Below are 25716 nucleotides of genomic sequence, written 5' to 3' on the forward strand. Positions count from 1 at the left end.
ATGACTCATTAACCCCAGTTATTTTAAAATGTCTACAGGTTTTAAGGCTTACTACATTCTTGGCTCGAATACTCTGGATCTCAAATGCATTCAATACATTAAACCAGAATCTCATTGTCCGATTCCGATGGGTTCTAGATGGATATTTTACCAGATATTTCCCAGGAACCACATTCCATTTCCAGAATGATATTAATTGTGAGTACAGAGGGGAATTTAATATTACCACATTGTTTTCAAGCCAATCAAAAGCTTTTATCAAATCTTTAACATTACAGGATTTTTTATAAGGATCTCTATTGAGAGACCCAAGTCAGAAAGATTTTTAACATACGTTTTTCAAATCATGCATTAAAACAACATCTGGGTCTTTCCCCCAAACAACGGTACAACGTGTTATTTTCAGAAACAAGACACTTCCTCAATACTGCTAACTTCTTCCAGGACACAACACTCTTTAAAGATGACAATCCAAGCTCGTAACGTATCATTTCCATTGGTATACATTTCGGGATAGGTCTTGGAACATTGCGCCACACACATGCTTCGATTGATTTAAAAAAAAGGTAACAATTCATCAGGACAAAACTCCAGCCCTTTTATCAAGCATGGAATAGCTTTAGTATGATAAGTGTATACAAGAGGTTAGTGTATATTTCCCAAATCTTCTTTCTATAATTTTCATTTGATTCGCAATGACTGATGCCTTCAGTCTAAGATTATTCTTCATGTAAACAAGTGCATATGCACTACTATAAGTGTAACCCAAATATTTCCACACTGATTGATTTTTTAACTTTATACCACCACAACACATTACTAAAGAACCTTGTTTTAGTAAATCCGAACCAGTGTGGAATATTATGTTTTCTTTGGGTTTATCAGCAATTTTATTTCTTTAATAAAATCTTCAAATGAGGTAATCATTCTTTGCAAGCCAACCTTTGTACCATCAAACAGCAAAAAATCATCTGCATAGGCAAGCCACTTTATAGATGTTCCACCTAACCTTGGGGACACAAGGCCACTCGAATCCAAAAATGTACCAGCCTGGGATGCATAAATGTTAAAAAGAGTAGCTGCTAGTCTGCATTCCTGACGTAGGCCATTATATGTCATAATTTGCTCAGATAATAATCCTCTGTTATTTAAGCGCACCCTCATGACCGTATCAGAATATAGCATAATTAACAGATCTAAAAGACCCTCATCAATTCCCAGATCATGTAACATCTTCCATAATGTACTACAATCCACCATGTCAAAGGCAATTTATAAATCCATTGATGCTATATATAAGGAGTGCTTGCCTTTCATTCTAGCCTTACTCTGTAAGCTCGCTACAATTAGTCCACCCACATCTGTACCCATAGAATGTCTAAAGCCAATTCGTCTTAAATTCAAAATGCTCTTATCTTCAATCCATATATTTAGTTCATCTAAGACGAGAGCTGCAAAACTTTTTGATTCTATGTCAGACAAAATAATAGGACGATAGTTTAGAGGACTAAGCTGATTCCCTTTTTTGAATATTAATATCGCATATGACATTTTCCAGGCTGCTGGAATCTTCCTCTCAGTTATAATCACACTGAACATACAATTCAGTAGGCCAACCCACATTTCAACATTGTTTCATTGAGATGTAAGATAAGTTGTTTGGTCCTGGTATAGACGAGGCTTTAACTTTTTTAAATCTGTAGCGCAATATTCTTTGAGATGTTCAACTTCCACACCTGATTACTATTATATTTAACCAACGTATCGTCAGCAGGACAGCGATATAAGTGTTCAAAGTATTTTACCCAAACGTTTTCAGCTAATGGGATTCATTGTAAGATGCAATTGTGTAACTTCAGTACCATTAATAAGGGACCATATTTTCTGAGTATTACCTCCCTCCATGGCGCATAACATTGATTCACCATCTCTTTGTGCGATGATTGCACAATGAGACAAAAGCCAGTTTTTATATATTTGTTTACAATGCATATTTATTGTTATTTCAAGTGAGGTATGATTTGATTTATTAAAAATACGCACTTCTTTACGGAGTTGAGCCTTTCTGTTTTTTTACTTCAATATCAAATACATGATCACATTGTTTCAGTGAGGTTTGACAAAATGGCTTCATGACTTTTGCTCTTACTAACAATTGTGAAACATAATCCTTAAAAACTTCTCCGGAGTATGACACCAATTTCCATTCAAGTGGATGAGACGTATAATATTGATATAGAAAGGCATTTACTTTTTCTAGATTATGGGGGGTCCACTTAACTCTATTGCCTGCAACATTAACAACAATTTTCACATCACATATAACCTCCCCCTTCTTTTGTCTTAGCCACGGAAATTTTGTTGAAATCATTGCGTGGTCGCTTTCAACAAGACTATGTACCTGCATATTACACATACCTGGTTCGAAGTGATTACTTACAAATATATAGTAAAAAATTGAATTTAAACCTCTTGCTTGCCATGTTGGATTGATATTATACAGTGGCTGCATACCCCAGCTTGTCATAAATTCCAACGATAGGCTGCCTCTGTAAGTTTTATTATTTGCTGCCACCGAATCAGTTCTTGTAGATGCTAGAGTCAAAGAAACATCAGTTTTAACCAGGTTGAAGTCCGCATTTAAATCGCTTGCGAGCACAATTGCTCCACTAGGGTAAATATCGAGCCAGTCACTTATCTTCCAATTCAACAATTCAAACAGATGTACAAGCTCCTCATTTAAGTGTGTGGCTGCATTCCAATATATATTTATAACCATTATGTCAATATTCATGAATTCTAATGTTAATTTAAAGGTCCCAATTATTGCACAGTCCATTAGTAGATGTTCCTTGACCAAAATGATGTTTAAATTTGATCTGTAGGACAAAATGAGACCACCACTAGGGCGACCAATTAAACCTTTATGCGCCTTTATGTTTAGAATACCATAACCGTCCCATAATATATTGCTGGTCGCCCAGGTCTCTTGAAGTAACACAAAATCGTGCTTTTCCAGCAACTCCACGATTTTAGAATTTGCAACTATGTGTGAACAGCCCCTTGAATTCCATGATATTAGACTATAATGTGTGTTCTTGCTAAAGGGGTACCTTACCCAATTTCTGTTTCTCTATGGATTCTCTCAAAGACATAGCAAGCATCCTACATTCCTGCATATCAGTCAGGTGGGACTGTACTTCAGCCATGGTTGACATACCATCCTCTTTACCAGCAGATAACTGCGACCCACTTGAAGTCATACCGTGACCCTCAAAGACCTGTGTATTGGTTTCTAGATTTCTAAAGTTATCAACACTGTGGAAACTCTCATGATAATGTAATACATCAAAACCTCTTTTCTGCAGGGCGCCAGCTTCCTTCAGTATCAAGGCTCTAACGAATGGAGATGCTATAATTAGCCTAACATAGTCAAACCTATCGTTATGGATATAATCGACAAGCTGAATGTCAGCAGCTGCAATCAGACTTAGTTCTGCAATTTCACTGAACATATTTAAGAGGTACTGCCTATTTAGAGCCCTCGGACCACCTTCATCAAACACATAATATATCACTGGACTAGGTTCATTAGGATAAACTGGACGTCTGAGATTGTGCGCTTCAGACCTCTTAACACCTTTAAACCTGTTATTAGAATCCAGTATTGTTGTACGTACATGGCCGCCATTTAACATGGCATTAGCAACTGTACTTGCATGGCCTACGTATTCATTAGTATTGGGCACTTCAAGTGTACTGCTATATAATTTCTGGCTGCTTGTGTTGTTCCCTCTTACAATATTACCTTGTTGAGAATCAGTTCTACTAGGTAAGTCGATGTGCATCACTGAGTTTTTGATTAAATAAATCTTCAATAAGTGGGTTAATAGCTTCTCTGGTTAGCTGCGTATCTTTAGATTCATTTTTATTGCGGACTTCCGTAACAACCCTTGGGCTATTTAGGGATTCCGCTGCTTTTTCCACTAAATGCACAGACTGAGAATCCACCATCTTTTTTCCAGGATGCCTAAGCTTATGGGCATCCACAGAGATACACAATGGTGACTTTACATCTTTATGACTTTGAGGCACGTGCAAACTGCTAGCAGTGTTATGAACAGGCAGTGCCGTATTAGCCAAAGAGTCAGTATTGACCGTAGTCACTGGAGTGTTAGGTCTAGATGGAGCATCTGGGTTTTTAAAGATGTCAAAATTATCTTGGATTCCCCTTTCCAAAGCATGCAAGTTGCTAACAATCCTGTTGGATGTTTCTTTGTTTTTCATTACCTCTGAAAGTGTAGGGGTACTTTCACTATAACCAGAGGGTATTATGTTACCTATGTCAACTGTAGTATGTGCCACCATTTTGCTTGGTGAGGCAGTGTGAACTGGAGCTCTAATGTTACTAGGTTCAGCAACCTTCCTTCCCTTATCATTTACCTGTCGTTCAGACCAAATGTCCCGCATGTCAATATTTCTCATAAATTTCCGGGAGGAAGTGTTACTGACCTTAGCCTGTTTCTTCTTTAATTTTTTTTTCTCTTTTTTTAGACATTTTCATAACAAAATTAGTGTTGTCATCATCACTTATGACAGTTACTACAACTGCTTTCAATATATCATCGTTAGGAGCACACATGTGTATTTCCTGGTTTAGATCAGTAACAACCCCTAAAGCTACACAGCTGGGTGAACACACTAAACCAGCGTCCTCAGACACTGTGTTAGGAAGAGCGACCCTGTTGTCTAATGATGATAGATGCAGATTTTTTTACAGCTGCTACACACTTCATCAATTGCATCAACATGAGCAAAGGATGACGCTTATATAATCGTTGTGGCCTCAACACTTGTTTTAGTAATCAGATCTGTAAGTAGTTCAGGCAAAGCTGTAAATACCTGCACTATTTCATTTAGGAGCCTAGAGTGTGTTTTTAATTCTTTCAACATTAAAGAGTGCAGCCTCATTAACCACGCTTTTATATAAATGCTGCGACAGGGCCTTCAGCGAAATATCACCAGAGCAAAACATCTGTGGGGTATCCTCATACGAGTGACACCCAATCGGGTCCTTTTCAACATTACATAATAATTCAGCAGCTTGACTTACTACGTCCATGTTACCATCGTCGGCATACAATGATTGAGAGCTTTCAGGTAATTGATCATTGTTGCTATCTAAGGGAGGATCGCTATTCATTCTCTGATCCATGGAACATTGGTGTGCACACTCAATCAGTTCTTCCTCTAAGAATGGTACGTCTGGGAGTGGCACTGCTGCAGCGCGTGCGACGCTCATTCTTGTTAACATATGGTTTACGGGCACAGCTCCAGGATGTTGTATGCTCCTCCCTATTTTTTTAGTACTCGTGTTTAGCCTATTACACACTGTTACCTACGAACTCGTTGGTGTTAAAGTAAAACAGAGGTACCTCGCAGTCTAACTAAAATATACGTAATTGAAATAGCCAAACCTTGTTGCAAAAGGTAAATCAGCCTTACAGCCCCAGCAGCCCCACAGACCAAACTGACACAACAGGCCAATTCAGAGGCCACTTTGCAACGGCGCACGCGCATCCGTATAAATGAGGATCACCAGCACTGGGGGGCGTGACCTGATTAAGTAATAAGAAAACGCATGTTTTAGAGCCTTATTGTTTGCTTGAGTGCTTTAATAAGTACTGTGCAAAGGTCCTTATATAAAGTAGTCACCAAATAAAAGTCTGTATGGTTTAAAGTTGTAGTACAGTAGTGTTTGTCATGATGCACAGCAGAAGAGCAGCAGAAACAACAGACACAAAAGGCTACTTCAGAGGCCACTTCGCAAGGGCGCGTGTAATTGAATTACAAGGAAGGCCCTTAATGCCACAGGGCGTACTTCAACCATATCTTGAACGGGAAGATTTAGCAATTTTGTTCCTAAACTTCGAACGCTTAGCCAAACAACTGGGATGGGAAGAGAATCTGTAAAGATGCTATTTGGGTCTCTTGTTGAAAGGCGAACTCCAAGCTTCCTATCCACTATTTAACCTTGCACAGGGAGCCACCTTTCTATTCATCAAGGAACGGTTGTTAAAATGAGTGGGGCAGACCTGCAATTTGTATCAGCAGAAATGATGGGCTGTTAGGTTGAACCTGGGAGAGCTAGGTGAACGTATTAAAAATACTGTGGCCCTATGGATTAATAACAAGCCCTTGGAAGAACTGATGGGGATGATTACCCTAGAACAATTTACGAATTCCTTACCCCCCCTTTTTTTTTGTTGCAAACATCCATTCTTCAGTTAAATCAACCTACTCTAGCCATGGCCATTGAGACTGCACAAAACCACTTGGATGCAGCTGAACACTTCCATTTGGCCCATCAGTGGGAAGAATGGAAGGATCATAAGCCCTTCCATCGAAATCCTCCTCAGAGAGTAGATTAACAAGGGGGGCTACATAGGATCAAGGAAGGAATACCACAAGCGAGAGAGAGTAGAAATCAGGAAAATTGATCCGAAGGCTAAGGATGAAAGTAGAAAGGAGGAGTTAAAAGGAAGCAGACCACCTCCTCTGATCTATTTTTCCTGTAGAGAAACAGGGCATCTATCTAGACACTGTCCAAAGAATATAAAAGATGAACCTATGGAATTAGGGCAAAGAATGGCAAGAACCAGAGGAAGAGTTAGAGACCTTTGGCCAAACTCTTATTCCGTTCACGTATGAAAAGGCTTGGGTGAATGGGAGGCAAGTAAGGGCCTTGGTTGACTCAGGTAGTAAGCAAACCGCTATATGGGTTGATTTGGTTGAAACAAAAGATCTGGATAATGTGGCCCTAGTTAGAGTGGCCCTAGTTAGAGTGACATGTGTACATGGAGACCATGAAGTGTACCCTAAAATACCAGTAAACATTGAACTCCAAGGCAAGTGAAATATCATCAGCCATAATTACCGGGCTCCCCGAAGAAGTTATTTTGAGGCGGGACTTCCCCATCTTCTCTACTCCCTTACAGGAATCTCCACCTCCCTTCACAGATTTTCTATCCCAGAGATCCTGGCAGACAAACTATTACTCCCAGAACTCTCCAATATGGGACTGGGAAAACTCTGAGCCCATGAAACCCAAAAAAGCCCTTAAAACCCAATTCATAGGTTATTGCAGAGAGGCAGGTAAAACCACTCCACCTCTATTTACACCGATCACAACCAATCAGTGGAATATGCGAGAGTTCCTGGATATCTCTCATCCCTGTTCTCTTCCAGGTCTTAACAACAGGGAACCTGGAGAAAGTACAGGCATATCCACCTTGCCTAGGGCCTGAAGGTGTCTCACTTTCTTGTCCCCAGGGATCTGTCATTTAGGTGGCCCAGTTATGGCCATCGCTATTGGATCCAGTTCCTTGTGGGTGGACCAGTGCAGGAGGATCACCTGGGTGTGCAGTACGGGTGAGCCGCAGTATCCCCCTTCTTACAACACCTTTTCCCCATCATACCACATAGGATACGCAGACACTGAACCCCTTCCCCCTTTTTCCGACACAAACACTTTCTTACACCACGAAAGACAACAGACTAACACGAGAGCCGTTTACCTGACCTGTCCCAACGAGGGGTGAAAAGCCATCACCAACATACAGATGGAAAGGAACTTTTTGTTTTATTATTTTGAGCACATCGGTTCCTCAGAGGCAAGAGACTTTTTTTGTAGAAAAGAGACTTAACCACCGAAGATCCTGATACTTTAGAACAGAACTGTAGTCTCATGCTGGGAGAGCTCCAGCGTGTGCTGTGCTCAGGAGTCACGCCTCGTCCCGTGCTCAAAACGTGGGGAAGGGAGACACCCGGCTATAACATCCTGACTTATCATTTGTGAACACTTCTTTCTTATGAACACTATACCACTCTTTTTGAATTTAGTTGTTAGGATTGGAAATAGTTTTTTTGTTTTTAAAGTATAGGCTCTTTTATTTGACAAGACGCCACTCGGACTGGCTTATTATTATTTGATGGTCGTAGCTTGCTCCCATCTTAGATTTAGGTTTAGATTAGGTGTTTTTCCACCGTCCTATAAAAATTAATAAACACCCTTGAACTGTGATCACTTGTGTCTGTCTTTACTGTTGCCACCATGAATTCCTTACTGGGGGCACAAAGTTACACTGGAGGCTGTCATTTTGCAATAGGAAATCAGTATGGATATCCTATATACGAAACCAGTCTCCCTCTGGTATTCGGCTTTAGAATATTTAGCAACCAGAATACATTGATATAGATACCAAACAGAGACATCTTCCTGTTGTTAAATGATTCAGATATTCAACGAGGTCAGTAATATATTTGCATGCACTACTTAGGCTGACCAACTATTTATTAACGCATTACACATTCTCCAGAAGGAGACTTTGCCACACCCCAAGAGAAATGCAAACGTTCTCAAGCAAATCTTATGGTTTCAAATGAACCTTAACGAACTACTAATTTTTTTTTATAATTTGTTATATTTTTTTAATTTTTTATTCTTTTGATGTACATAGTTAATATGAAGCGCAATACATCTTAGTTTTATGGAGATTACTTGTTGAATATGTTTTGATGCTAAATATATGAAATTAAATAAAATATTTTAAAAATAAGATGAGTATTTGATTAAGGCTATTTTTTCACATGACTACAAATCCCTTGCTTTTATTTTGGGGTGATTGGAGGAGGGGGTTTGTGTTTTTCGTGACTGCTGATTTCCTGTTGTGAAGGAGACGCCAGAGTTTGGAAAGCAGTGGGACAAAGTATTGGAAGCAGTCCAGTCATGCCCATTATTGACAGTATGGTGACAAAGCTTGATTATGAGCATCAAGTGTACGTTTCCTGTCTTGAAGAGTTGAAGAATGCACGGGAGGGATCCAAATAGAAGTTACATGACAATCTAAATATACATTAAGTCCAATGTTTATTATAATGTAATGTGTAGAGGAATAACATATTTTCGAGGGGATTTGTTCCTCCGACGTATTCCACATCTATGACAGGTAATCACCACAGCTGTGCTGCTTTGGAAATGTTTGTCTGCGTCGATGACGTCGATGCGTTATCCTCGAGGGCCTCCGTCGAGCCAACGTCACCGGATGTTATAAGTAGGACGCACGATGCCCGTAGCCTCAGTTCCGTTTTTTCCGCGAACGTGTTCGCTTCGGAGATCTCGGCGCGCCTCGGTTCTTCGAACTTGGTTGTTTGTGAAGATATCATGTCTTCATCTTCACTGCGGCTCCAAGATGTCGCTTACGGACCCACATGACGTCTGCGTCTGTTGCCTCGGCGAGGACCACGCCATGGATGACTGTGACGATTGCCAGTCTTTGATGTCGAAGGCCTTGTGGGAGCGGAAGAAGAAGCTATCTGTAGGTAGGGTTTCCAAACCCCAAAAGTCGAAATCCGCGGGGCTTTCGACCGACGATTCGAGGGGCGACTATCCGCGTCGGCTTAAGTCCAGGGGGGTCTCGGTCCCGGAGTGGTTCCCGCCATTCCTCTGCCTCTTATAGGCACTTGCAGAAGCGCCGTCACAGGTTGCCTTCCCCGTCCGAGGACTACGCCAGACGGCACCGACCTCGAGGCCTGTGTCGAAGCCATCGGCGCCACGCTCAACGCTGATTCCGTTGAAGCCCTCAATGCCTTTTGCGGCGGCTTTACCAGAGGTACCCCGTGCATCCGTGGAAACTCAGAGGAAGGCCCTGAAGAAGTCAGTGAGGCCTGTATTTGAACCTTTTTCTGTGCCTTCATCTAGGGATTTATTCCAGCCTCTGGATTACATCTCTGAGGTGGATGAAGGGTCTGATGAAGGTTTGGTTCCTGATGAGGTTCCTGACGAACTCTTGTCTGGTCATAGCCAGTTGGAAGACCTGCGTCAGTCTTTGTATGACGCCAGTGGTCTGGACATCTCTCCAGAGGTTGAGTTCGGTAGGCCTGAGCCTGGCGCGCACGCCGTGTCTTCATACCGGCGTCTCATGTCTAGGGTGACAGAGTACTTGGGGTGGTCTGCGCCACCAGTGGATTTTCTGCAGGATGACCTGACAAATATCCTTGACTAAGGTCCATCCACTGACCCGGTGCTGCCATTTCATATGGCTTTACAGAGAAGGGTGGCGGCGGCTTGGACTGCTCTGGAGAGTCTCCCGGCAGTGAGCAAGTTGTTGCCGAAAAAATACTGTCCAGCAAGTACCGTCCCCTGCTACTTGACGCACCCCACTCCGGGGAGTTTGGTGGTGCAGGCGACTACGGCCCCAGCAATGCAGGCATCGTACCCTACCATCACTCCTGATAGGGATGATAAATGTTTTGATGGCTGGGCAAAGAAAGTGTTTTCTTCAAGGGGTATGGCTTTACAGGCAGCCAACTCTGTGTGTGCCTTTGTACGTTTCACTCACACTCTGTGGAATTGTGTCTTTGACGGCTGAACATATTCCCGAAGGGGAGGAACGGGATGGTTTTCTTGCCCTCGTTCAGGATGGCAAGGATGCCATATGTGAATCCGTTCAGTCGGGTCTGGACATGGCAGACTGTGTCAGCCAGTCCATGGCGGCGAGCACCGTGATGCACAGATTTGCATGGTTGCGGAAGTAGGGGTTTGCTCCTGAAGTACAAGCCTGGCTTCTCAACATGCCCTTTGATGGTGTACATCTTTTTGACAGCAAGGCTGACGAGAGCCTTGAGAGGTTGCAGACCTCCAAAGCTGCAGCAAAGTCATTGAGCGCTGCTATCCGCCAACCTCTGCTTTTTCGCCTTAGGGGACAGCAATGGAGGGGACGTTCCTTTTGATACTACTCGTCTTTTGGTAGATTGTAAGCGATATTCAATCAACACTATAGCTAAGTCAATGCCTAGTCTGGGATGCTGAGGAAAACCCTTATTGATGTATTTTTATGTCCAGTTCAGTACTCTGGATGACAACCCTTGTATAACACCCCCCTCTTAGAATCCCCCTTGACCCCACTGAGCCAAAAAGTAGGCTTGTTTTGCAAATTTAAAAGGTTTATTTGAAAATTTAAACAATATATATATATATATATATATATCACACTTCTATAAATACATTGATAATGGATGTTACACTTGTGAATATGAGCAGTAATCATCAAGAGGTAACTTAGGAACAGAAGAATAAGATGGGAAGCATGCTTTATATGGTTCAAGGAAACGCAATGATGAATGAAATGCAGTACAGAAAATAACTTGATATGGCTTCAACAAAAGACAATGTAATCACTTTTCCTTGACAATTCACTCCCCCCCCCCCCTATGCAATGTAAGAAATGGAAGGAGAGCACAGTCTTCAAGAATCCCAACAAAATGCAATACAAAATGCAGTTCCCCCCCCCAGCAAGCTTAGAGGAAAACAGGTAGAGGTTTGAAACACAGGCCCAAAAATGCTTTGAATGTGATGACAATGAAGTGAGAAATGTGCTAAAAATACTTTTAATTCCCTCTAGATATTCAGGGTGAGTGAGAGATGCTTGTTGTTGTTAGTTCAGGCTCACTTTAGCAATGCTCTATGAGTTATTACCAGGTTGTAAACGGATTTTAACAAAGGAAAGAATGGAGCTGCTATTTTGACAAGTGGAGAAATTGAGCCAAATGGGGGTACATTTTGCGAGTGCGTGAATCGCGATTGCGGAAAAAGTATAAGGAGTAGGAAGTCGGTTCTAGACGTTGCAAAGCCTAGAATCACAGCTTTAAAATGAAAGTTCAATTTCGTTCCTAGCCCAAACGGTTCAAGAGATACGGACGATTTAATAAAGGTAGATTTTCGGATTTAAAGTAAAACTCAAAATGACAGGTGACAGCTTGCAGCTTCAGAATTGACAGGTGACAGTTGTGCAGCTTTACAGATGACACGATTTCTAGGAGGCTGTTCTAGGTTAAAATAGTTTGGATTAGATTATTTTAACTAAGAGATTGGGTTCTGCACAGTTCTGGCAGATACTCACTCCTAATTTTGAAATGAATGGGCCTCGTCACGGATCTCGTCGACTGCACTGGGCGGTTCTGCTCACAGCGTCTGTGTCAGCTCTGCTCTGCTGGTCTAGCCTCTCTGGATACGGTGGGTCAATCAGGCACCGGTTCTGCTCACAGCGGTCTGGGTCTGGTCTGCGGTTCCGGCAACAGTTCCTGGCAAAGAATTCAAACAGCTCGCCCGGCTGTTGAACAGTTTGGTTATGTTTGCTGGATTCTGAAGGCCTGCTGAGAATACTTTTGCTTGCAGTGGGCCTTCTAGGTTCAAAGTTCTGTAGTCTATGTTTAGATTGGAAGTCTAAGTGTTGGATCTCTGGATGTGAAGTCGTCGAGCAGCATGCTCCGCAGCAAATGGAATTGAATGTCTCTACCTGTCCCAGCAGTCTCTTTTTATGTGTTTTGGAAGTGGGTGTGTGCGTGGCATAACTGAGCCTGCCCCTCTCTACTTGTCATTGGCCCAATTCTCCCCTCTCCCATGATTGGGGGAATTGGGTTGTGAGTCAGAGTGATGAGGTCTGTTTATGGGTCAGAGGATCCTCCTCTGGTCAATTTGCGCACAAATCTATATTTTATTCAAATACATATTTCCCAGGTACAGAAGTGGTTGACATTACATACACACATCATATATTACTAAAGATAGTCCCTGTCCCGACTCTGGCGTTTCTAGGAGCTTGCATTCAAAAATGACAACTTATTTTCGATTTTAGTGGGTTTTGCAACATTGGTTTTTCATCAAAAATTATACAAAGGTATATTTCCCTTCCACATATATCTCAGTAACTTTCCATGTCTCTAGCTGAAATACATTGTCTACAATATTCATAATTAGCGGGGTTTTGCCCCAGAACATGGTACAAATTGGAGTTTGGGCTCAAATCGTGAGGGCATTTTTCAAACTAAGACTCTCAAAGTTGTACATTCCTGTCATTGGGTTACAATAAGTTATCACTATTTATATAAAATATATATTTGTTGCAATTCATCTCTCCAAGTGTTTGGGTCCACCTCCAGAAGTCTGGGTCAGTGATCACATGTCTCTCCTTGCTGGCAGAGGGCTGTTGACAGGAAACACTCAAAATTAACATACCCCATTCAACAGAAAGAGCCTTTTGTGTGGGCTCCAGCAGGCTTCCTGGAAGTCTCTCCTCAATCAATCAACAGTGTCATGTGATATCCTGCCTCCTGGTGTGGGAATCTCTGAGGTGTTAAGGTTTCCCAGCCTCTTGGCCTCTGGGAACAGCAGGTGGGTAAGATTTGCAATTAACCAACAAGCTTTGAAGTCCCTGCCCCTCTTGCAATTCCTAAATACAGTTTCCCTTTCAGAGTTTAGACCGCTAGCGCCACCTTGGGGAAATTTATGGGTACTGCATCCATTTTTGAGTTGTCTTGAATTACTGCATTTAAATAGTGGTCTTTTGCTTGATAGTATAGGGCCCTTGCTTAACATTGTTTTGATGGCATCCTTACAGTAGAGTGGTGATGTGGAACCCCCCACAAGAAGGTTGTATCTTTGGAGTGGTCTCGTGTCAACTGCGCAGTTCTCCTATTCTGGCGTGAATGTGGGCGGCGATAGCTCATCCCCACATCCACCCAGTCTATTGATTTAGTTTGTTCTGGGATAGAATAATGGGCGGCGACAGCTCATCCCCACATCTACCCAGTCTATTGATTCAACACGGGTCAAAACCCTTGACAAGATTGAGGGGAGCGGCCAGTCAAAGGGGCCAACGTAGGAGTACCAAAGGTGGAAAATAAGGTACTCGAGGTGGCAAAGCCGCTCGGGCAGTTGCCTCTTTGCCATCAGGCACTGCCGCAGCTGCTTCAGCTCAGTCATGAGGCCATGTCCCATGGTTCGCCGGTTGGGGGGGAAGGCTGGCGCAGCATCTTGTAGAATGGCATGCTATTACTTGAGATGTGTGGGTTCTGGAGATTATAGCCCACGGCTACTGTCTTCCTTTCCGGCAGAGGCCTCACGACAATCCACCAGGGAATCTCTTTGAAGAGTCCGGATCCGCTCCTTGTGCAGGAAATCAAATCCCTGCTGGAGAAAGGCACCATAGAACTGGTGCCTGTAGTGGAGAGGAACAAGGGATGGTATTCCCCATATTTTTTATCTCGAAAAAAGATGGAGGATTGAGACCCATCATGGACTTGCGTGGTTTGAACAAGCTCCTTAGGAAGGACAAGTTGAAGATGGTTACTCTTTCTCAAGTCGTACCTGAGGTTCGCGGTTGGCAACTCGCATTTTCAGTTTTGGGTCCTGCCGTTCGGATTGACCTCCGCCCCGAGGGTCTTCACCAAGCTCATGGTGGTGATGGCAGCGTGTCTCAGGAAAGGGGGGATTCACGTCTACAACTACCTGAACAATTGGTTGATCAGGGCGCGCTCTCCCGAGCAAGTCCTGGATCATCTGTCAGTTACCTGCCACTCCCTTCACATGCTGGGCTTCTCCCTCAACTTAAAGAAGTCCCACTTAACACCTACCCAGCGGCTCCAGTACATTGGAGCAGTGCTCGTCTCCCCAGGTGAGGGCTCATCACATTCTGCAGATGGTGAACAAGTTTCAACGTGCCTAGAGTCTCCCGGCGTTCGAGTTCTTGAGGTTGCTCGGCCTCATGGCATCTTGCATTCGTCTGGTGCCAGAGGCCAGGCTGCGGATGAGATCTTTTCAGTGGGCTCTCAAGATGCAGTGGTCGCAGGCCTCTGGCAGGATGTCGGATCCAGTTCAGGTGCCGCCCTCAGTCGCCCAGGATCTTCTGTGGTGGGCCGTCGAAGGCAATCTGATGAAAGGGGCTCCATTTTGGCTAACCTGGCCGGAGGGGACGATCGTGACGGACGCATCCCTCGCGGGATAGGGAGCTCATGACAACGAGTTGATAGTCAGCGGTCGTTGGTCTCCGTCGGAGTCCAGACTCCATGTCAATCTGAAGGCTTTTCTGACGGCTGTGCGGGGAAATAATGTCCTGATTCTGACAGACAATACAGTGGCCATGCACTACCTCAACAAAAAGGGGAGGGCAGGGTCTCTCCCTCTGTGCAGAGAGGCGATGCAGCTCTGGTTCTGGGCCATCCAGCAGGAAATTTCGATCTCGGCAGTTCATCTGGCCTGAGACGAAAAAACGTGGCGGCGGGCGCTGTGTTCAGGCAGAGCACGGTCTCTCACGAGTTCGAACTGGCTCTGGAGATTCTCCTGGAGGTCTTCACCCTTTCAGGGACCCCACAAGTGGATCTCTTCGCCACCAGTGTCAACTGGAAATGCGAAAGATTCTGCTTGCGGGAATTTCCTCCAAGAGGAGCCTTACGGGACGTGTTCGTAGTGGAGTGGTCCTTCCCACTGCTGTACGCGTTTCGTCCAGTCCCCGTCATTCCGCATGTGCTGCGGAGGTTATGGAGGTTCGGTTCCCGAATGATCTTCATTGCTCTGGCATGGGCCAGGAGAACGTGGTACCTGGACCTTCTCGACATGTCCATCTGCCCTCCACGCTGTCTTCCCTACCGAGATGATTTGCTCTCACGGGGGGGGGGGGTCAGGTTCTCCATCCAGAGGTCAAGTCCCTCAACCTTCATGCTTGGCTTCTGAAAGGTTGAGGTATAAGGATTGGGGCCTCTCTTGAAGACGTAATGGAGGTGTTTCTTTCGGCCAGACGGCCCGCATCAAAGTCCCTGTACCGTTGCCGTTGGAGAAAGTTCTGCGACTGGTGCAGGGTTAAGAATGTGGATCCTTTTTCATGTGCCATTCCTGTGGTTCTGTCTTTTTTGCTTTCATTAGCCCACAAGGGCCTGCAAGTGGGTACCATTAAAGGTTACCTGGTGGCCCTGTCCATATTTAAGCGCTCGTCTGAGGAGTGTTCTTATTTTAAGATTCCTTTGATTTCTCAGTTTTTGAAAGGGCTCACTAATGTGTTCCCACCGTCACCTTTCCAGGTGCCCGGTTGGGATATGAACCTGGTTCTAAAATTCCTAATGGGAGCTGCGTTTGAGCCTTTACATTATTGTCCTTTGAGACTGTTGACCTTTAAAACTGTATTTTTAGTTGCGGTTACTTCCGCTCGCAGAGTGAGTGAGTTGCAGGCACTATCCACCAAGCCACCCTTCACGGTGTTCCATAAGGACAGGGTTGTCCTTAGGGTTCGTCCTTCTTTTCTTCCGAAGGTTGTGTCGGAATTTCATTCTTCCGGCATTCTATCCTCCTCCGCATCCTGGCAAGGAAGAGGAGAGACTCCATAGGTTGGATCCTAGGAGAGTGTTAAGCTTCTACATCTCACGCATGTCCCGCGTCAGAGTGGATGATCAGCTCTTTGTAGGATACGCTGGAAGGCGTTTGGGTGAACCTGTTACTAAGCAGACCTTGTCCAGATGGATTATCTTGGCCATCTCGGAATGCTACTGTCTAGCGGGTAAGGACCCTCCGGTAGGCTTGAGGGCCCATTCTACTAGGGGTGTGGGTGCCTCCACTGCTCTGCAGAGGGGTATTCCCATTCGTAACATTTGTGAAGCAGCCACATGGGCCTCTGTCCATACTTTTGTAAAACATTACTCCCTGGACTCTTTCCATGGGCAAGACTCAGCCTTTGGTAAGGCGGTCCTCTATTCTGCAATTTGATTGGGCATTCTAAATTTCTAAATTTTTTTCCCACCTCCATACCTTGGTACTGCATTGGGAGTCTGTCTTAGATGTGGAATACGTCGGAGGAACAAATCCCCTCGAAGAACTAGCTACTTTCTTACCTGGTAACGTTCTTTCAATGGGATGTTCCAACAACGTATTCCACATCGTACCCTCCCTGCCTGCCCCTCCACAGAATTTCTTATGCGATTGCAGCTTACGTTTCCGCAAGGCTTTCTGTAGTCATTCTGGCAGAAGATTGGTGCCACACGTCCTGGGGAAAAAACTACAACTGAGGCTACAGGTGTCGTGCATCCTACTTATAACATCTAGTGGCGTCGGCTCGACGGAGACCCTCGAGGACAGCGTATCGACATCGACGCAGGACGCAGACACCGAAAAAAAAATCCGAAGCAGCACAGCTGTGGTGATTACCTGTCATAGATGTGGAATACGTCGTCGGAACATCCCATCGAAAGAATGTTACCAGGTAAGAAAAGTAACTTGTTCTTCAGTCCTGTAAGACCTCCACTCGTGCTAATGAGTCCTAATAAAAGGAACACTTCCACCTTGCATTTTAGAAATCTTAGGGCAATGAGAATCTAAAGAGGTGAAGAAGGTAAAGGCTTTTCATGGGGATAACATTACATCCAATAAGGTTATTAAACACCTTCTCTCCTAAGCAATTGGACTGGTGCATGTAATGGCCTAATAGAGAGATACCAAACAATAAAGGGCATCCCAACATGGCAATCTCAGTCAGTCTATTCTTCATAGACTATATGCCGCCTTTTCTCCCATCAGCGATGCAAGTCTGTAAGCTTCTTTGGTGGGAATCAAATGTTATCGTCATCTAAGTCATTCACCCAGACTAATCCCAAATGCTTTGTTTTTGGATGATTTCTGGTGAAAGGACATATTTGGTGCTCTTCTTCTCTAAGATTGCCCAAGAATTATATTTTCAATGTCTGCAAATTTAAACTTCAAATCTTCTGTCGGCTATAGATTCCCTCTTGATTTCTGAAACTGGTGACCGTAGAACAGTATTGGAAAACCTCTCCTCCAGCAGAATAGGAAAATGTAATGCCGTTATGGGCAGTATAAACTGGCAAACTTGTTTATTAAATTGCCAAAACAGTTTAATAAGTGTACTAATGTGCAATATGTTAACTGTGGGACTAACAATGACAAATGGGGATCATGGCAAAGTGTCCAAGTGATAAAGATGGTAATTAAGTACTTTGTCATAATCCTTTAGGGAAGATTGTGAAATGGTGTGTGTGAAACTGAGATTGTGTTTGGTTACCTGCACTTAGTCTTAGACATTACTTTGCTGTGTACACCTTATGCATGCTTTAATCCATTGATGTTTCCATTCATCCATTATAATTCCCCTCCCTCCGTCTTTCAGTAAATATGTTCTATTCATGCATATTGGGCATAAAACGAAGGAAATTGCAATGGAGCTGTGTTTAATCTTTTCGATACTCCCATATGTACAGTGCTAAGCATTCCTATCATTTGATAAGATGTGACATAGTTTATTATATGTCTGATGCATAAAGGGCCACCATCAAATTTAAGAATGTATTTTCTGTAGGTTCTCTCAGTTAGGATTGAGGATTTGGATGATCTTTCAGAGCCCACGACCATTGATGCTGCATCCATTGGAATCGCACAGGTAAACTCTCAGAGGATTCTGTGTAAAAAACAAAGTACTTTTAATTGTTTTACAGACATTTTGACTTGTTAAAATAGAATTTCTAAACATTGTTTAATGTATAATTACATTCCCCTCCTCGCTGGTGTTTCATTTCTAACGGAGCTCTTCCTACCATTGATTGCTCACCTTTTGGAATAACTCCAAGCGCAGAATATGTTCTAAAATCTTCTAATAGTCATCAGTATGATGTAATGGGCGGCACTGTTTGATTTAACGTATCTGTCTATACATTGACCCACACATGACCCCATATCTTTTTTTTCCATTTGTCTATGCTTGGAACGTGGAGTACAGCTATTTTAGTATTTTAAAAAAAGTATAGATCTTTAATGTTATGGCTGCTGGCATGTGTGGTGGTTAGTCTTTCATTAGAGGGGACTTTAACATCAAAAGGCCTACAAAACAATTGCAAGGTCTTGTAATTGACCTGCAAGGTTCTTTTAATGTAATGTCGCTTATTGTTTTGTTGGTCAGAATTGTGGAAGAGCTACTAACCTGTGAGGACTTCGCACAACATTGGAGACCTTAAATTGATATTGGGAAATGTATATGCTCCAAACTCCGGGATCAGTGCGTTCCTGAATGGTCTGACCCTCAATTTGAATAGGTTAGGTGGTCACACTATTCTGCTTTTTAGGGAACTTTAATGCTGTGGAGGACCCAGTTTTGGATAGGCCGCAGAAGGGAAACACTGATGTGGCGATCAACTCTGTTGCTCTGAGTTAAACCATGCTTTTACGCTGAAGGATCCTTTGAGAGCCCACCACCTCGTGGGATGAGAATATATATTTCAATGGATTGCCTTTCTCGCACAGATTACTCATCTGATAGATATTCCCTCCAGCTTTGCTGCTTCGTAAAACTTTCGACAGGGGGCGTAGTGGACCTTGACCCGGCCGTTGACCAGCGATCCGTCTTGCTCTGCGTCTGGTCGTCTGCTCTGGACGTAACGTTAGGCATCGTATAAATCCCACTTCACTACGCCCCAAGCTCAGTTCCTTTTTTCCATGCTCTAACACGCTGCTTGGGAACACAGAGTTTCAACTCTCTCGGTTGTACTTTTTTGCGAGATGTCAGTCGCTCGGGTATCGTGGTTTCAACGGTGTTCCCATTGTGGCACCAAGATGTCCATCATTGACCCACATGAGCTGTGTCTCTGTTGCCTCGGCACGTGTCACGGGACTGATTGGTGTCCATCGTGTGCCAAAATGCAGCCTAAATCCTTTCGGGATCGAGCTGCAAAACTCGCTCTGGATCGACCAGTGGAAAATGCTGCTCAGTATGTCCCGGAAGGAGAAATGCGTGAGGGCTTCCTACAGCTAGTAGAGGATGTGAAAGAGGTGGCCACGCAGTCGCTGCGAACGGGCCTGGATATCGGCGACTGTGTGGGCTGATCTATGGCATCAGTCATAGCACTAAGAAGGCAGCCTTCTGGTTTGTCGCCTAGTGTCCAAGTCGAGCTTCTGGACATGCCCTTTGAGGGCGATCTTCTTTTTGGCCAGAAAGCCGACGATTCCTTCGAGAAAATTAAGGAATCCAAAATCTCTGCCTCATCCTTATGACTAGCTGTGCAGCCAGCCAAACCTGCATTTAGCTTTGCCTCTAGGGCACGGAGCTACAGGAGATATGCTCCCTGCGGCAGGAGAGCGCAGCTCCGTCCGGCCAGGCAAGGGCAAGTGTTTCTCGTGCTCCGGAAGGTGCAGAGGGGCTTCTAGAGGTCAACAGGCAGGGTCAGCGGCAAAGGAGACCCGGCCTCCGAAGCCGCATAGATTTTCCCCTCTCACAGCAGGCCGGTTGGAGGACCGATGATGGGGCATTTCCTTCAATGGCTGGGAATTACTTCTGATGCCTGAGTATCAGGTCATTCAGTGGGGTTTTTGTCTGCCATTTGTAAGAAAACCACAGACAGACCGAACCACCTCCATTCCAACCGGGACAGGAGCTCCAGGAAGAACTGAGAGCCCTGAAGTTGAAGGGTGCTGTGGAAGAGGTACCACCCAAGCAGAGAGGATCAGGTTGGTATTCCTGGTACCCAAAAAAGGAGGTGGTTTCCGTCCCATTCTGGACCTCATGGCCTTGAACAAGTTCTTGAGGAAAGACAAATTCAGGATGGTGATATTTGGAGAGATTCTCCACGCTCTCGAAGTACGGGACTGGCTGGTGTCGATAGACCTATAGGACATCTATTTCCATGTGCCAATCCATCGAAAGCACAGGAAGATCCTAAGGTTCATCATGGGAGATATGAACTATCAGTTTAAGGTGCTTCCCTTTGGTCTAACCTCCGCCTGAAGGGTCTTCACTAAGCTCATGACGGTAGTTGCGGCTCACCTGGAGATCCGGGGGCCACGTATTTCCATACATGGATGACTGGCTGATCCAAGGGAAGTCTATAGTGCAGGCCATGTCCCATTTAGAGGACACCTGCTTGCTGCTGCACAAGATGGGCTTCCGCCTAAACTTAAAGAAGTCCCACATGACACCAGTCCAGCGGCTCCAGTTCATCGGAGCAGTCCTAGATACCGGGGTGGGGAAGGCCTTCCCTCCCGAGGAGGGAGTAGTCAGATTGACACAAATGGTCGACTTGTTCCGGAACCATGCCACTCTACCAGCGGCTTCCTTCCTATGCCTCCTAGGCCTCATGGCCAACTGCATTTTTCTAGTGCCAGAAACCAGGTTGCGAATGAGATCCCTGCAATGGCAATTGAGGGATCAATGGTCTCAGTACCTCGGCTCTCTTTCTGATCTCCTCAGGGTGTCTGCATCAGTGGTCATTGACCTTTCCTGGTGGGCAGACCGCAACAGTCTTTGGCGGGGGAACCCTTCTGGCCTCCTTGGCCTGCAGATCCGAGTGGTCACGGATGCGTCTTTTGAAGGGTTGAGGCGCTCACTGCGAGGATTTGCAGGTGAGCGGCATCTGGTCGGCGACGGAAGCGACGTGGAACATCAACAGGCTGGAGTTGCGAACTAACAGGCTAGCCCTGAAATCATTTGCCCTGTCTCTGCAGGGGACACATGTCCTCATTCTGACGGCAATGCACTATCCCCACAAGCAAGGTGGTGTGCACTCCTGCTCCCTCTGCACTGAGGCGATGATGCTTTGTTTCTGGTTGTTGGAGAATAGGATCTCAGTCTCGGCAGAGCATCTGCCGGGCACAGAACTTGGCAGATGCTCTGAGCAGGCAGAGCACAGTCTCACATGAGTGGGACGTGTGCCAGGAAGTTCTAGAGAAGGTCTTCGCTCCCTGGGGTACCCCAGCAGTGGATCTGTTCGCAACAGAGTCCAACAGGAAATGTGAATAGTTCTGCTAGAGGGAATTCACAGCGAACAGTGCACTGGGTGATGTGTTTTTGGTGGATTGGACCTTCCCTCTCCTTTACGCATTCCCTCCGATTCCCATCATTCCATGGGTTCTCAAGAGGTTGAAGAGGTTTCGAGTGACCATGATCTCGATTGCCCTGGACTGGGCAAGGAGAATGTGGTACTCTGACCTCTTGGATCTTTCCATCTGTCCACCTCACCGGTTGCCTCAATGTCCAGATCTTCTAACCCAGACGGAAGGTTGGATACTCCATCCCTCAACCTACATGCGTTGGTCTTGAGAGAATGAGATATGATGACTGGGACCTCTCTGGGGAAGTACTTGAGATGTTGCTGGCTGCATGCAGACCATCTACAAGAACTTTGTACTCGTACAGATGGAGAAGATTTGAGGCATGGTGCAGGGAGCGCAAGATTGACCCCATCTCTTGCCCCACCACTACAGTGATGGAGTTCCTTCTGTCGTTGGCCTCTGCATGCCTTCAGGTCACCACAGTCCAGGGATATTTGGCGGCTTTGTCTGTGTTTAAGAGATCCCTGGATCAAGGTTTGTTTACTATTGGAACAATTCCTGAAAGTCCCTGTAAATAAGTTTCTGCCAACTCCCTTTGTTGTCCCGGATTGGGCCCTTAATCTGGTTCTGATATTTCTGATGGCGGCGCCCTTTGTGCCTATGCACCCTTATCCCTTATGCCTTCTCTCTTAGAAAGCAGCCTTCTTGGTGCCTCTTAAATCTGCTAGGAGGGGGAGTAAACTACAGGCTTTATGTAAACCACCCTTCCTGCTTTTTTTCCGGGAGAATGTTTTACTCAGGGTAAGGGATGGACTCCTCCCCAAGGTTTTTTCAGAATTTCACCTGTCACAGTCCATCGACCTTCCAGTTTTCTATCCTCCTCTGCACCCTTCTAAGCAGGAGGAACGGTTACATCGCCTAGACCCGAAGAGGGCGTTGAGTTATTATAGCTCCAGGACAGCTGATTTCAGGAGAGCTGACCAGCTTTGTGGCCGTTTGCTTAGCCCGTAAGGGCCGGCCCATAACCAAGCAGACTTTATCCCGATAGATAATTTTCTGCATAGATGAATGCTACCAGTCTGCTGGGAAGGAATTGGCAGCATGCATCAGGGCCTATTCGACCAGGGGAGTCTCAGCGTCCACAGCATTGCAGAGGGGAGTTCCTGTCCGGGAGATTTGTCACGCTGTGAATTGGTCATCCCTGCATACCTTTTCAAAGCACTACAGTCTGGATGTGGGTTGTACTTCTGATGCGTGTTTTAGCAGGGTAGTGCTGCAGAATTTTTTGGTACAACTGTATAACTATTCTGCCCGCTTCCTTCATTTACTGCTTTGGGAGTCTATCAGATCAGGAATCTGCGGGAGAAAGGAAATCCATTTAAGGAGAAATTACTTGCCTTAATGTTCTTTCTATGGATTCTTCTCCCGCAGATTCCTGATCTCCCCTAACATCCATTCCCGCTCAGAAAGTCGGTGGTTGGCGCACATCTTGTCTTTCACTTTGACTTGGTGATGGTCCTCTGTATCCGTTTTCTGTCTTCCTGCCACAGGTTTTTATAACGCTACTTGTAGTGTTTGTTCAATTGTTTCTCCCTCTGAGGTCTATAGTTACTTTCTATTTAAGGGCTCATTAGCCCGTTTGTTCTTTGTTTTCCAATGCAGCATGTGGTCGGGGTGGGGGGGACTGAGGTTGGGACATAGCAACGTGGTATTTATAAGACACCTAACGTCACGTCCGGAGCAGACGACGAATAAGACGGATCGATGGTCGACTGCCAGGTTGAGGCCAATTAAACCCCCTGTTGAAAATGTTCCGAAGCAGCGAAGCTGGAGGGAATATCTATCAGATGAGGAATCTGCGGGAGAAGAATCCATAGAAAGAACATTACAGTAAGTCATTTCTCCTTTTCTAACCCCCACATAATTGTTATACTAGGATTAATTTCCTCCTCTTGTCCTCAGCACTGATTGAGTCAGTGAACATTGCTGAATTTGGGGGAACAGCTATTTTATTATCAAGCAGAGGTCTTCATGATTGTACACCTGTTGTCTTGTGGGGCTAAGGGGAGTGTATGAACCCTACATGGCATCTACCGCTCTCACTATTTTTAGGCAGTATGCAGAATGATTAGTATGGTAAATTAGCCTAATACGTTTAAGAAAATGAGTGGTCATTTGATGACAAATTTTCCTTTTTGGGACCCACTAAAGATACTGGTGGTATACAAATTAGCAGTCTGGGAATGATCATGGCGGCAAAGGTGTGCTGCCTAGTTAAACATGGAAACAGAATAGAAAAAATCGGAACTGGCGGCGCTGAATGACCCCACGGAAGAAATGCTTGAGGTGGGGAGGAGAATGAGAGAGAATGAGAAATAATGAAATGCCCTTAATGAAAGGGCTGAAAGGCAAGTGTTATTTAGGCGCCATGCCTTCTGAGAGGGGGAGGTTAAACTATTTGCCTTCTGCCTGAAAAAAACAGTTAGGTCAGTTAGGTCAGTGGTTAGCAGTGTGCAAGTGGATGGGACAGTGCTCACCAAAAGTGGTGATATTGATGGTCCTTGTGCAGGTTTTTTTTAATGAGACATTACTTGAATGGCAGTTTGATGGATAAGTCCTTCTTCAAGAGCATGTGCCAAGAATAGAAGAATACATGTGAATATCACTCAGGAGGAGTTCAAATGGGCTGTCAGTCAGATAAATGCTGACAAATGCACCGGTCTGCATGGTTTTCCTATTGAATTGTATGTCAAATTTGAGGGTCTTTGTACGCTTCTGGGGAAAGTATTTGATCAAGTCCTCGAATGAGGTTCCCTTCCTCCATTTACATGCTTTGCACAAATTACTCTGCTTTCCAAACTGGATAGGGTCCACATGCACTCTGCAAATTCTCATCCGATTTATTTGCATGCAGATGTTAAGCTATTGGCAAAGGTGTTCAGTATAGGATTGGACCTGAAAATGCCTTCCCTGAATCAAGAGGGTTTTATTAGAGGTTGGCATGGTCATGACATGTCATGGTCATGACAACCTGCAAGGGCCTCTTAACATGATTAAGATGCATACAGCCAGGGATGCTGAGAGTACTGCCAATGGGATTAATGCCCATCATGTTCTTTTCCACTAATGAATTGAGAAGTTTCAGCTTTGAACTATGCTTTCTTAATCTTTTCAGGGCACTGCATTCACAATTAAAAGCTAGGGTGTTCATTAATGGTGTGGTATCTGATGAATCTGCGATCCAGAGGGATACCAGAGAAGGTTGCTATCTCCCCTCCCCCCACTTCTTTTGATATAGCCATAAAACCACTGGCAACCACTGACTCTAGCTATATGTAGGCATAGTCAGCTTTGTATCGCAAATGTATGTCTAAGGTGCTATTTTATGCTGACAGTCTATTGTTCCTCATGTCTAACCCTGAAAGTTAGGTGTATGTGTTATTCTCGCTCCTGTGTTTATTTAGGGCAATCTCACATTTTAAGGTCAATAGTTGTAAAATTAAAGATGTCCATATAAGCTCTTCCTGTAATGCCTCTTTATTCTGGACTGGTAGTTAAATGGATAAATAATGGTTTTACCTACCTGGGCATCAGTGTGTCGCAATATACCAAGGGGATGCTGGAACACAATATGAACAGGTGTGCTTGAAAAGTGCTCAGCTAACATTAGGAGATGAAAAACATCAAGTTAACTATCTGGGTAAAATGCATAGCATAATATGATACTTCTCCGATTCCTATATCCTTAGTATTATCCTGCACCCATTGGCGCTGAATATGCATATTTGAATTGAAAACCTCTTCATAGGGTTTTTGTGGAATGGCTACAAGCAGATGAAGGTCCTCCTAATGGTACTCTGGAAACCTTTAGAGAAGGATTGTTTTGGAATCCTGGTTGTCTCGAAGAATCATTTGACCTTCCAAGGCCACTCACTGCACTCATGCGCATGTGTGGACCAGAGCTGGGATGGGTGGTGTGACGAATCGCAGGTATACCTCCCTCAAATCCCTTCTCCCTAAGTGGAGCCCCATATCCCCCTTTGAGGTTAGGGAGGTGACCCTAA

General features: G+C 44.6%; 1 protein-coding gene across 5 annotated transcripts in view; it reads left to right on the top strand.

The window, feature by feature from the left end:
• PRDM15 (PR/SET domain 15) overlaps positions 1–25716 on the top strand; it is a 1394990-nt gene that overhangs the window by 1206799 nt on the left and 162475 nt on the right. For 4 of the 5 annotated variants that reach the window (XM_069636031.1, XM_069636034.1, XM_069636032.1 and 1 more), the window contains one exon: positions 18195–18275. The exons of the other annotated variant lie outside the window; for it this stretch is intronic. In XM_069636031.1, coding sequence (XP_069492132.1) covers positions 18195–18275 — 81 coding nt within the window. The remainder of the gene's footprint in view (positions 1–18194; positions 18276–25716) is intronic. 5 annotated transcript variants of the gene reach the window in all.

Source organism: Ambystoma mexicanum, chromosome 7p, assembly GCF_040938575.1.
Source record: "Ambystoma mexicanum isolate Mex_15411 chromosome 7p, UKY_AmexF1_1, whole genome shotgun sequence".
Taxonomy (NCBI): Eukaryota; Metazoa; Chordata; class Amphibia; order Caudata; family Ambystomatidae; genus Ambystoma; species Ambystoma mexicanum.